At 40.1% G+C, this 12173-nt stretch overlaps 1 protein-coding gene across 1 annotated transcript in view; it reads left to right on the forward strand.

The window, feature by feature from the left end:
- LOC148079104 (proprotein convertase subtilisin/kexin type 5-like) overlaps positions 1 to 12173 on the forward strand; it is a 49249-nt gene that overhangs the window by 30739 nt on the left and 6337 nt on the right. Inside the window, exons 18-21 of the mRNA XM_087792244.1 lie at positions 2819 to 2922; positions 4315 to 4450; positions 6690 to 6805; positions 9971 to 10073. Coding sequence (XP_087648370.1) covers positions 2819 to 2922; positions 4315 to 4450; positions 6690 to 6805; positions 9971 to 10073 — 459 coding nt within the window. The remainder of the gene's footprint in view (positions 1 to 2818; positions 2923 to 4314; positions 4451 to 6689; positions 6806 to 9970; positions 10074 to 12173) is intronic.

A 12173-nucleotide genomic window follows, 5' to 3' on the forward strand; every position in this document is an offset into this window, starting at 1 on the left:
CATCAGAACATTGTAGCATTTCATTGAACATTTTCATTGGACATTAAACAATTTCAATTTTTTTTTTATTCTTTTTCTTTTATGAATATTTTTTTACACATACAGTTTCATCATCTAATTCCAATAATTCCAAAATATTTTTTCTAAATTCAGTATTTTTCAGTTTGTAGCCGTTTAAATTCAATGTTAAAATGTGTAATAGTGTGACCAGAAGATTCCAAACAAGTGCTCCTCATCCATGTTATGTTACGACGTCTGCGCGACGTTCAATTCAACCGTTCAGTGCTTGTGTGTCGATGCGTTGCTTCCATACTAACAAACTCAATGTCAATTTAAAATGAGTTAAAATCCAGATCAATAATGAAATGACGTCAATAGTGTGACCCACAGAATGTCATCAATTGATCGGATACTTGCAGAAACTAGAAGGTTCTGACGGGAAATCATTGATTGACAGTGAGGCTAGAATAACACACAAGGGATACCACAAACACATTTGTTTTCGGGCCTTCGGGTCACATTGACCCAGAGGCAGCACAAGGGATACCACAAACACATTTGTTTTTGGCCTTCGGGTCACCTTGACCCTGACACAACACAAGGGATATCACAAACACATTTGTTTTCGGGTCACCTTGACCCAGAGACAACACAAGAGATACCACAAACACATTTGTTTTCAGGTCACATTGACCCAGAGGCAGTACAAGGGATACCACAAACACATTTGTTTTTGGCCTTCGGGTCACCTTGACCCTGACACAACACAAGGGATATCACAAACACATTTGTGTTCAGGTCACCTTGACCCAGAGACAACACAAGGTATACCACAAACACATTTGTATTCAGGCCTTCGAGTCACCTTGACCCAGAGACAACACAAGGGATACCACAAACACATTTGTGTTCAGGTCACCTTGACTCAGAGACAACACAAGGTATACCACAAACACATTTGTTTTCGGGTATTCGGTCACCTCGACCCAGAGACAACACAAGGGATACCACAAACACATTTGTGTTCAGGTCACCTTGACCCAGAGACAACACAAGTGATACCACAAACACATTTGTTTCCTGGCCTTCGGGTCACTTTGACCCAGATTAAACCTGAGATTAAAAACAAAAACATAACATTGTACTTGATTTAAAAAAAAATTGTACCTCATTGTATGAGGTAAGTTGAGTGTAAAAAACAAACGCAGAATCATTTCGACAGTATTTTATTTTTATTATTTTTTATTTTTAACTCGCCTAATAAAAAAAGGTGAAATAATAAATGATATTAAAAATTGTATTTTCAAGGGCACAGTTAAAAGACTTTTGTTCAAGATCAAAACCTCAGATACTTCATAGTACACTCTTTAGTATTTGAAAAAATATACGTAAATTACAACAGATTATTGAAAAAATCTTCTACATCCGTCCCACAGAAATAAACAAACATTCTAAGATCAAAACCAGCTGTTTCTGTTTGTGGATTATTTTTGTTGTTGTGTTGTGTTGTGTCTGTGTTGTGTCTGTGTGCGTCTGTGTGCGTCTGTGTGTGTCTGTGTGCGTCTGTGTGCGTCTGTGTGCGTCTGTGTGCGTCTGTGTGTGTCCGTGTGTGTCCGTGTGTGTCTGTTGGTGTCTGTGTGTGTCTGTGTGCGTCTGTGTGCGTCTGTGTGCGTCTGTGTGCGTCTGTGTATGTCTTTGTGTGTCCGTGTGCGTCTGTGTGCGTCTGTTTGTGTCTGTGTGCGTCTGTGTGCGTCTGTGTGCGTCTGTGTGCGTCTGTGTGTGTCTGTGTGCGTCTGTGTGCGTCTGTGTGCGTCTGTGTGCGTCTGTGTGTGTGTCTGTGTGTGTCTGTGTGTGTCTGTGTGTGTCTGTGTGCGTCTGTGTGCGTCTGTGTGCGTCTGTGTGTGTCCGTGTGTGTCCGTGTGCGTCTGTGTGCGTCTGTGTGTGTCCGTGTGTGTCCGTGTGTGTCCGTGTGTGTCCGTGTGTGTCCGTGTGTGTCCGTGTGCGTCCGTGTGTGTCTGTGTGTGTCTGTGTGCGTCTGTGTGCGTCTGTGTGCGTCTGTGTGCGTCTGTGTGCGTCTGTGTGCGTCCGTGTGTGTCCGTGTGCGTCTGTGTGCGTCTGTGTGCGTCTGTGTGTGTCTGTGTGCGTCTGTTTGCGTCTGTGTGTGTCTGTGTGTGTCTGTGTGCGTCTGTGTGCGTCTGTGTGCGTCTGTGTGCGTCTGTGTGCGTCTGTGTGTGTCCGTGTGCATCTGTGTGCGTCTGTGTGCGTCTGTGTGTCCGTGTGTGGCTGTGTCTGTGTGTGTCCGTGTGCGTCTGTTTGCGTCTGTGTGTGTCTGTGTGTGTCTGTGTGTGTCTGTGTGTGTCTGTGTGCGTCTGTGTGCGTCTGTGTGCGTCTGTGTGCGTCTGTGTGCGTCTGTGTACGTCTGTGTGTGTCTGTGTGCGTCTGTGTGTGTCCGTGTGCATCTGTGTGCGTCTGTGTGCGTCTGTGTGTCCGTGTGTGTCTGTGTGCGTCTGTGTGCGTCTGTGTGCGTCTGTGTGTGTCCGTGTGCGTCTGTGTGTGTCTGTGTGTGTCCGTGTGTGTCTGTGTGTGTCTGTGTGCGTCTGTGTGCGTCTGTGTGCGTCTGTGTGCGTCTGTGTGCGTCTGTGTGCGTCTGTGTGCGTCTGTGTCCGTCTGTGTGCGTCCGTGTGCGTCTGTGTGCGTCTGTGTGCGTCTGTGTGCGTCTGTGTGCGTCTGTGTGCGTCTGTGTGTGTCTGTGTGTGTCTGTGTCTGTCTGTGTGTGTCTGTGTGCATCTGTGTGCGTCACGACATGTCGACTCTCCAGCCTGCAGGGGAATCGTTGTCTGCAGACTTGTTCTCCAGGATTCTACCACGACCAGCAGGAAGAAGGATGCCGGTCGTGCCACAAGGCCTGTGCCACATGTGCAGGTGAAGTACGGACGTCAGTCAGTAGCAGCAGAATATTCAACGTTGAATTTAACTTTTAAAATGTGAATTATTTTGATATTAAAGCATTTTCTTCATTTTTGGAATTCAAAAACTATTGGGTTTTTTTTTCAGTTTTTCTTTTCTTTTCTTATAATGATAATGATAATGTTTTTGTTTTGTTTTAAATCAAGGTTTTATATTCTAATTACAATAATAATAATAAAAAAAAACATTTTTGTAATTGTACTTTTTTTTTTAAAATTTGTAGTATTTTAAATTCAATATAAAAAGTAGTCACCAGACATTACCAACAGAGTACCGAGTTACTGGATCAAACTGTCAATCATGCCACGATCATGTGACTAACGTTACTCATGGCGGAATCAAAATAAATGTTTTAATTTCTTATTTATTCAATGATCGTTTTACATGCTCAGTGCTCGATTGGATTAGTCTGGCATTTTTTTGTCAACATTTTTATACTGAATTGAAAAGCTAACCAATTAAAAAGCACATTTCATTAAGAAAATTATTTTTTGAATAACTATGAGCAAAATAGAATACAAAAGGTAAAAAAAATTTGACCTTGAAAATATTATTATAACATAATTAAAAAATATTATTATTCAAAAAGAAACTAAAGAAAAAAAAAACCTTTTTTAATATATAAATAATTGAATTCAATTATTGAAATTCTTACAATGCTTAGCATATTGAAATTAAAAGGCTATGATAATTAAATCATATTAAAAAAAAAAGATTGATATTTATTTATGTAAAAATTGGTGGGAAAAATTATATTAATTATTTCAATTATTCCTATTATTTTACGTAAAAAAAAAAAAGTAAAAAAATTAATTTTAATTCAATCTTTCAATATACAATTTTTTTTTTTACATTTTTTTTAATTATAACGATGCGTACCCTGTTACATTTAAAAGGCTTTTTATATATTCCTATTTATATTTATTTAACAATTGTAAAAACAATTCAATATTTCAATATACCATATATATATATATATACAGTATATATACAGTATACAGTATATACCATATTAAAAGGCTAGAATTTATAAAACATGAATTAAGAACATATGTTTTTGAATTTTTTGAATTTGAATCTTCCAAATGTATGTGTAAAAAAATATATATATATTTTTTGTAATATATATATATATATATATATATATATATATATATATATTTGCAATTGTAAAAAAAAAAATCCATTCAATCTTTCGATATAATTTTTTTAAATTCAAGTATTTCACAGAAAAACGTTTCACTAGAATATATTATAAGTCTGAACAAAGTTAAACTAAAAAGCGTTGACACTGATGATCCACAGTGTCGTTCCTGCTTCACATGATGAGTCCATGTTTCTCTGCAGGTTCTGGTCCCGAGGCGTGTCTTCTGTGCTCTCCAGGGTTCTTGGTGCAGGACTGGACCTGTGTCTCCTCCTGTGGACCAGGATTCTTCGCCGAGCAGAACCTGGAGGAACCTGACGGGCCGAGATCGTGTAGGAGGTGAGTTTGCTGGTGTGTGTTCAGGTGTGTGTGTTCAGGTGTGTGTGTTCAGGTGTGTGTGTTCAGGTGTGTGTGTTCAGGTGTGTGTTCAGGTGTGTGTTCAGGTGTGTGTTCAGGTGTGTGTTCACGTGTGTGTTCAGGTGTGTGTTCAGGTGTGTGTTCAGGTGTGTGTGCTCAGTTGTGTGTGTTCAGGTGTGTGTGTTCAGGTGTGTGTTCAGGTGTGTGTGCTCAGGTGTGTGCTCAGGTGTGTGTGTTCAGGTGTATGTGTTCAGGTGTGTGTTCAGGTGTGTGTGTTCAGGTGTGTGCTCAGGTGTGTGTGCTCAGGTGTGTGTGTTCAGGTGTGTGTTCAGGTGTGTGTGTTCAGGTGTGTGCTCAGGTGTGTGTGCTCAGGTGTGTGTGTTCAGGTGTGTGTGCTCAGGTGTGTGCTCAGGTGTGTGTGCTCAGGTGTGTGTGTTCAGGTGTGTGTGTTCAGGTGTGTGCGCTCAGGTGTGTGTGCTCAGGTGTGTGTGCTCAGGTGTGTGTGCTCAGGTGTGTGTGCTCAGGTGTGTGTGTTCAGGTGTGAGTGTTCAGGTGTGTGTGCTCAGGTGTGTGCTCAGGTGTGTGTGTTCAGGTGTATGTGTTCAGGTGTGTGTTCAGGTGTGTGCTCAGGTGTGTGTGCTCAGGTGTGTGTGTTCAGGTGTGTGTGTGTTCAGGTGTGTGTGCTCAGGTGTGTGTGCTCAGGTGTGTGTGTTCAGGTGTGTGTGTTCAGGTGTGTGTTCAGGTGTGTGTGTTCAGGTGTGTGCTCAGGTGTGTGTGTTCAGGTGTGTGTGTTCAGGTGTGTGTTCAGGTGTGTGTGTTCAGGTGTGTGTTCAGGTGTGTGTGTTCAGGTGTGTGTTCAGGTGTGTGTGTTCAGGTGTGTGTTCAGGTGTGTGTGTTCAGGTGTGTGTTCGGGTGTGTATTCGGGTGTGTGTTCGGGTGTGTGTTCGGGTGTGTGTTCGGGTGTGTGTTCGGGTGTGTGTTCGGGTGTGTGTTCAGGTGTGTGTGTTCTGGTGTGTGTGCTCAGGTGTGTGTTTGGGTGTGAGTTCAGGTATGTGTTCAGGTGTGTGTTCAGGTGTGTGTTCGGGTGTGTGTTCGGGTGTGTGTTCGGGTGTGTGTTCGGGTGTGTGTTCGGGTGTGTGTGTTCAGGTGTGTGTGCTCAGGTGTGTGTTTGGGTGTGAGTTCAGGTATGTGTTCAGGTGTGTGTTCAGGTGTGTGTGTTCAGGTGTGTGTGCTTAGGTGTGTGTTCAGGTGTGTGTTCAGGTGTGTGTGTTCAGGTGTGTGTGTTCAGGTGTGTGTGTTCAGGTGTGTGTGTTCAGGTGTGTGTTCAGGTGTGTGTGTTCAGGTGTGTGTGTTCAGGTGTGTGAGTTCAGGTGTGTGTTCAGGTGTGTGAGTTCAGGTGTGTGTGTTCAGGTGTGTGTTCAGGTGTGTGAGTTCAGGTGTGTGAGTTCAGGTGTGTGTGTTCAGGTGTGTGTTCAGGTGTGTGTTCAGGTGTGTGTTCAGGTGTGTGTTCAGGTGTGTGCTCAGGTGTGTGTTCAGGTGTGGGTTCAAAAAAAGTGTTGTGTTAATAAGTACTAAATACTAATAAAATAAAAAAAAATACTAATACTACTGCTTCTACTAATAATTATTCTACTACCAATTCTATTACTTATTCTTCTACTACTAAAATGTCCAACATGTTAAATATACAATTTAAAATATTACAAATTGATTTGTATTAGTTTATTAAATTGTGTAAAAACATTAAATATGAACTAAAATGTTTCAATTAAATTCATTAATCAAACCTGAATATTATCTTTCAGTCTACAAATTATTAGATTAAATTATTCAAAGAAAATCTTTGAAGCTGTAAACATTCTTTTGAATAAAAAACAAAACAACAACAACCATTGAATATTTTAAAGTCACTGATATACTCTTAACGTCTTTATCTTCTTTATTGTCTGAACTCAACATGTGTTTTTCCGAAACACTAACAATTAAACATCAGAGAAGAGAAAAGTATTTGTTTCTGTCTTTGATCGTGAGATCAATAAACTTTTCTCTTGTTTGTATGAAGAATAAAACGATCAATGATGGAGGAGAAAAAAAAGCTCATTTTCCATCAGTTCTTATTAAAAACACATGGATGTTGAAGGACGTCTTTCATCTTCAGTCTTCAAGGCTATCAAGTGTCTTCATGAGGTCCATAGATGTTCTAAGTGTTGCTGCTCCTCAGGTGCGACGCCACCTGTCTCACCTGTGTCGGTCCGAGCAGACAGAACTGCAGCAGCTGCTCCAGTGGACATGAGCTGCAGGACGGACAGTGTTTGGCTGCTTCCTCCTGTGAGGACGGTCAGTCTGGTTTTATGAAGTCTTCTGTCATCGCTTATAGTTTCGTCTGCCAAGGAGGTCGTGTTCTGTCATTTAGTCACTGCTGGTCTGTCGCTCTGACTGTCTGTTGCTTTGTCTCTGTCCGTCTGTCTGTCACTCGGTCTGTCATAAGCTTTGACGGTCTGTCGCTCTTTCTATTTGTCGCTTTGAGTGTCTGTTTCTCTGTCTTTCTCTGTCACTCTATATGTCTGTCTGTTGCTCTGTCTGTCAGTCGCTCTGTCTCTGTCTGTCGCTCTATTTCTTGTCTGTCACTCTGTCTAACGCTCTATATGTCTGTCTGTCACTTTCGGTTGCTCTATGTGTCAGTCTATCACTCTGTCTGTTGCTCTATATGTCAGTCTGTCTCTCTGTACGTATGTCCCTTTTACTGTCTGTTACTCTGTCTGTGTGTTGCTTTGAGTGTATGTCTCTTTGTCTGTCGCTCTATATGTATGTAAGTAAGTAATTTTTATTTATATAGCGCTCTGTCTGTCACTGTATCTGTCACTCTGTCTGTTGCTCCTTATGTTTGTCTGTCAATCTGGTTCTGCTCTTTATGTCTGTCTGTGGCTCTGTCTGTCTGTCACTCTGTATGTCTGTCTCTTTCTCTGTCTGTCGTTCTGTGTTTATGTTGCTTTGAGTGTTTGTCTCTTTGTCTTTCTCTGTCACTCTATATGTCTGTCGCTCTTTCTGTCGCTCTATATGTCTATCAGTCAGTTTGTCTGTTGCTCTATATGTCTGTCTGAGACTTTGTCTGTTGCTCTATATGTCTGGCTGTTGCTCTTTCTGTCGCTCTATATGTATGTCTTTCAGTCTGTATGTCACTCTATATGTCTGTCTGTCGCTCTATATGTCTGTTTGTCACTCTTTCTGTCGCTCTATATGTATGTCTTTCAGTCTGTCGCTCTATATGTATGTCTTTCAGTCTGTATGTCACTCTATATGTCTGTCTGTCGCTCTATATGTCTGTTTGTCACTCTTTCTGTCGCTCTATATGTATGTCTTTCAGTCTGTCGCTCTATATGTCTGTCTGTCGCTCTATATGTCTGTCTGTCACTCTATATGTATTTCTTTCAGTCTGTCGCTCTATGTCTGTCTGTCGCTCTATATGTATGTCTTTCGGTCTGTCGCTCTATATGTCTGTCTGTCGCTCTATATGTCTGTCTGTCACTCTATATGTATGTCTTTCAGTCTGTCGCTCTATATGTCTGTCTGTCGCTCTATATGTCTGTCTGTCACTCTATATGTATTTCTTTCAGTCTGTCGCTCTATGTCTGTCTGTCGCTCTATATGTATGTCTTTCAGTCTGTTGCTCTATATGTCTGTCTGTCGCTCTATATGTCTGTCTGTCACTCTATATGTCTGTTTGTTGCTCTTTCTGTCTCTCTATATGTATGTCTGTCTGTCTGTTGCTCTATATGTCTGTCTGTCGCTCTTCCTGACGCTCTATATGTATGTCTGTCGCTCTATATGTCTGTCTGTCTGTCTGTCTTTTGCTCTATATGTCCATCTGTCGCTCTTCCTGACGCTCTATATGTCTGTCTGTCGCTCTATATTTCTGTCTGTCGCTCTATATGTCTGTCTGTCGCTCTATATGTCCATCTGTTGCTCTTCCTGTCGCTCTATATGTCTGTCTGTCACTCCGTCTGTCGCTCTATATGTATGTCTTTCAGTCTGTCTGTCGCTCTATATGTCTGTCTGTCACTCCGTCTGTCGGTTGCTCTATATGTCTGTCTGTCGCTCCTCCTGTCCCTCCATATGTCTTTCTGTCGCTCTATATGTCTGTGAGTCTGTCTGTCTGTTGCTCTATATGTCCGTCTGTCGCTCTTCCTGACGCTCTATATGTCTGTTTGTCGCTCTTTCTGTCTCTCTATATGTCTGTCGCTCTATATGTCTGTCTGTCGCTCTATATGTCTGTCTGTTGCTTTATATGTCTGTTTGTCGCTCTTCCTGTCCCTCCATATGTCTTCCTGACGCTCTATATGTCTGTTTGTCGCTCCTTCTGTCTCTCTATATGTCTGTCACTCTATATGTCTGTAAGTCGCTCTATATGTCTGTCTGTTCCTCTATATGTCTGTCTCTCGCCCTTCCTGTCCCTCCATATGTCTTTCTGTCGCTCTATATGTCTGAGTCTGTCTGTCTGTTGCTCTATATGTCCGTCTGTCGCTCTTCCTGACGCTCTATATGTCTGTCTGTCACTCTATATGTCTGTTTGTCGCTCTTTCTGTCTCTCTATATGTCTGTTGCTCTATATGTCTGTCTGTTGCTCTATATGTCTGTCTGTCGCTCCTCCTGTCCCTCCATATGTCTTCCTGACGCTCTATATGTCTGTTTGTCGCTCCTTCTGTCTCTCTATATGTCTGTCTCTCTATATGTCTGTCACTCTATATGTCTGTCTGTTCCTCTATATGTCTGTCTCTCGCCCTTCCTGTCCCTCCATATGTCTTTCTGACGCTCTATATGTCTGTCTGTCGCTCTATATTTCTGTCTGTCGCTCTATATGTCTGTCAGTCTGTCTGTCTGTTGCTCTATATGTCCGTCTGTCGCTCTTCCTGACGCTCTATATGTCTGTCTCTCGCTCTATATTTCTGTCTGTCGCTCTATATGGCTTTCTGTCGCTCTATATGTCTGTCTGTCGCTCTATATTTCTGTCTGTCGCTCTATATGTCTGTGAGTCTGTCTGTCTGTTGCTCTATATGTCCGTCTGTCGCTCTTCCTGACGCTCTATATGTCTGTCTGTCGCTCTATATGTCTGTCTGTCGCTCTATATGTCTGTCTGTCGCTCTATATGTCTGTCTGTCACTCCGTCTGTCTGTCAAAAAAGCCTCACACAGCTTGAAAACTAAAGTAATAATTACTTCAGAAATGATGTTTAAAATGTTTATTATTGTTGAACATATTGCTTCAGTGTTTCTACAATATGTTGCTCAATAGCTGAAGATGTTCCAACAGCACCTGAATGTAACACAGACCATCAAGAATTATTTTTAAACGTCAGTAATAACGCTTGGAAATGAGCTGCTTGGCAGAAGACTGCGCTCACTTCAGTTTCAACGTGTGTCATAACTGTTCACATCCATGTTGTTTATTTAAGTTAAGTGGACGTGACCTCGTCACAGTTCAACACGTGTGATCTGGTTCTTCCAGGAGGATTCCAGGACTCGGGCGGGGAGTGCGACGCATGCCATGCAACGTGTCTGAAGTGCAAAGGGCCGCAGGAGCGCGACTGCATCAGCTGCGTCGCTTCACGGTGAGTTGGATTTTTTTTTTTTGGATCCCGGGGTCAGCAGGGAGACGACGTCTGTGACGAGTCACAGTGACGAGTGAATATTTCACGAGTCTGCTGCACTCACCCACGGAGACGCTGGTTAATGGTTAATTTAAGAGCAGAGCCAGGATTTGTTTCCAGAAGCAAAAAAGACTTTTTTTTTCCATCCATGCAGACGTGAATCACGCCTGACCTTTTCTCTTCAAGTATTTCCCGTAAAAATAGCAGCAGAAGTCGTCGAGGCAAACGTGTTGTTCGTGGTCTGTTGCTTCGTCCTCACACTTCTGTACAAACACATTGTTTCAGTGTTAATACTTCAAGATTCTACAATTAAACTCTATTGGTACGTAAGTAAGTAAGTAAGTCATTTTTATTTGTATAGCGCTTTTCTAGACCAGGGTGACAAAGCGCTTAAACAATCAAAACAATATTCAATAAAGTATATACTTTAAAGGTCAAGATAAAACTGATAACACAACAGGAGTTCCAGAAAATCAAGGAAAAGCCTGAACGAATAAAAACGTCTTCTTTGTTTGAGTAAAATGCAACTTAAAATGGAATTTTCTCAAATCTGAAAGTTTTTTCTGTTCAATGCTAATTATTATTTTATCCAAATGCTGAATAATAGATTTAATTAAAATAATATACTTCTAAAGATATTCATGATTAACTTTGAAGCTTTAAAAATGTACATGAAGATTCTTTTTTTTAAGATAAATTCCTTTTATTTCTCTATAGAAGATAAATCCAGATCCATCAGAATATTGAATGGTATAATTTTACCTTTTTTATTTAAATTTAATTTTTTTTTTGTTAGTAATTTAATTTGAAAAAAAAAAAAAAATCATTTCTTTTTACACTAAAATATTTAAAAATCCTAAAATATCAAAATGCTTTTATCACAAAATAATGAAAATAAATGTAAGAAAAACTGTTTATATTAAAATTTCATTTTGAAAGAAATAAATAAAATAGTAAATATAATTTGGAAATTTATTTTTTTTTTTTTTTCTGGAAAAGCACATTGTTTCATAACCTACATTTATTGAAATTGTATTTGAATAAATTGAAATTAAAGTAGATTAATTGTTTCTCAATCAAATAAAAAAAATAAAAACATCTTTTGATATTTATTTTTTCTTATTTTTCTTTTAGTAATTTAAATAAATATTTTCATTGCATTTTTATCCACACAGAGTTAAATATAAAAACGATATATAATATAAATTTAATCTGACATGCGCATGATTGGCTGAAAGTTCAATTAACAGCCATAAACAACATTTCCTTTGTCAGTCATTTTAAAACTATTTATCATTTTCATTTCTAAACCAATAACAAACTTTATCTTAAGCTCCGCCCACTGGAAACACTTTTTGTTTTTCTGGAGATGAAATCTTGTTGATCATAACCACGTCCACTCTGCTGTCATTGGTCAAGCACAGAGGTTTGTCACTGCCCATCGTCGATCCCGGGAGTCTCCACCTCCAAGGGACTCGTTGTATAAACAAAGCGGGGCGTGATTACAGCTGCAGGAGGAGTGAAGCCATTATTGCATCATAATGGACTCTCGTAACCTCTCGTTCGCCCAGATTTCAGAGCAACTTTATAAAGTAATAAGTTCAAAACGATTCATTCATTAGACGCCAACATGTTTAAACGTGTAAGTCGATAAAATAAACATTTGTCCGACAGAAAGTTGGATTGTTTCCAAAATCTCTCTTTAATCTTTCATTCTTTCAATCCATCTTGAATATTTCTGATCGTTTTCCTTCATCAAACAAATGATTTTACTCTCATTTTTGACTTACATCATCTTTTCCCCTTATCTTATCTTAAACACTGTCATCTGTATAGGTCACAATATCTACATGAGCGTGAATCTACTTTATTTTTAAACCATTCAAAACATTTAAAATATATATATATTGGTATAAGAACAATTGGATTTTTAAGTGTTTATTTATTTGCGTTTTCTGTTTGTAGAAGATCAAAGCTGTGACTGGTGGTGGGGTCAGGCCTGCAGACCTCTGTCTCACCGTCATCATGCCTTTAGATTTAATGTGTATTTATGTCTGTGTG

Source organism: Callionymus lyra, chromosome 5, assembly GCF_982586985.1.
Source record: "Callionymus lyra chromosome 5, fCalLyr1.hap1.1, whole genome shotgun sequence".
Taxonomy (NCBI): domain Eukaryota; kingdom Metazoa; phylum Chordata; class Actinopteri; order Syngnathiformes; family Callionymidae; genus Callionymus; species Callionymus lyra.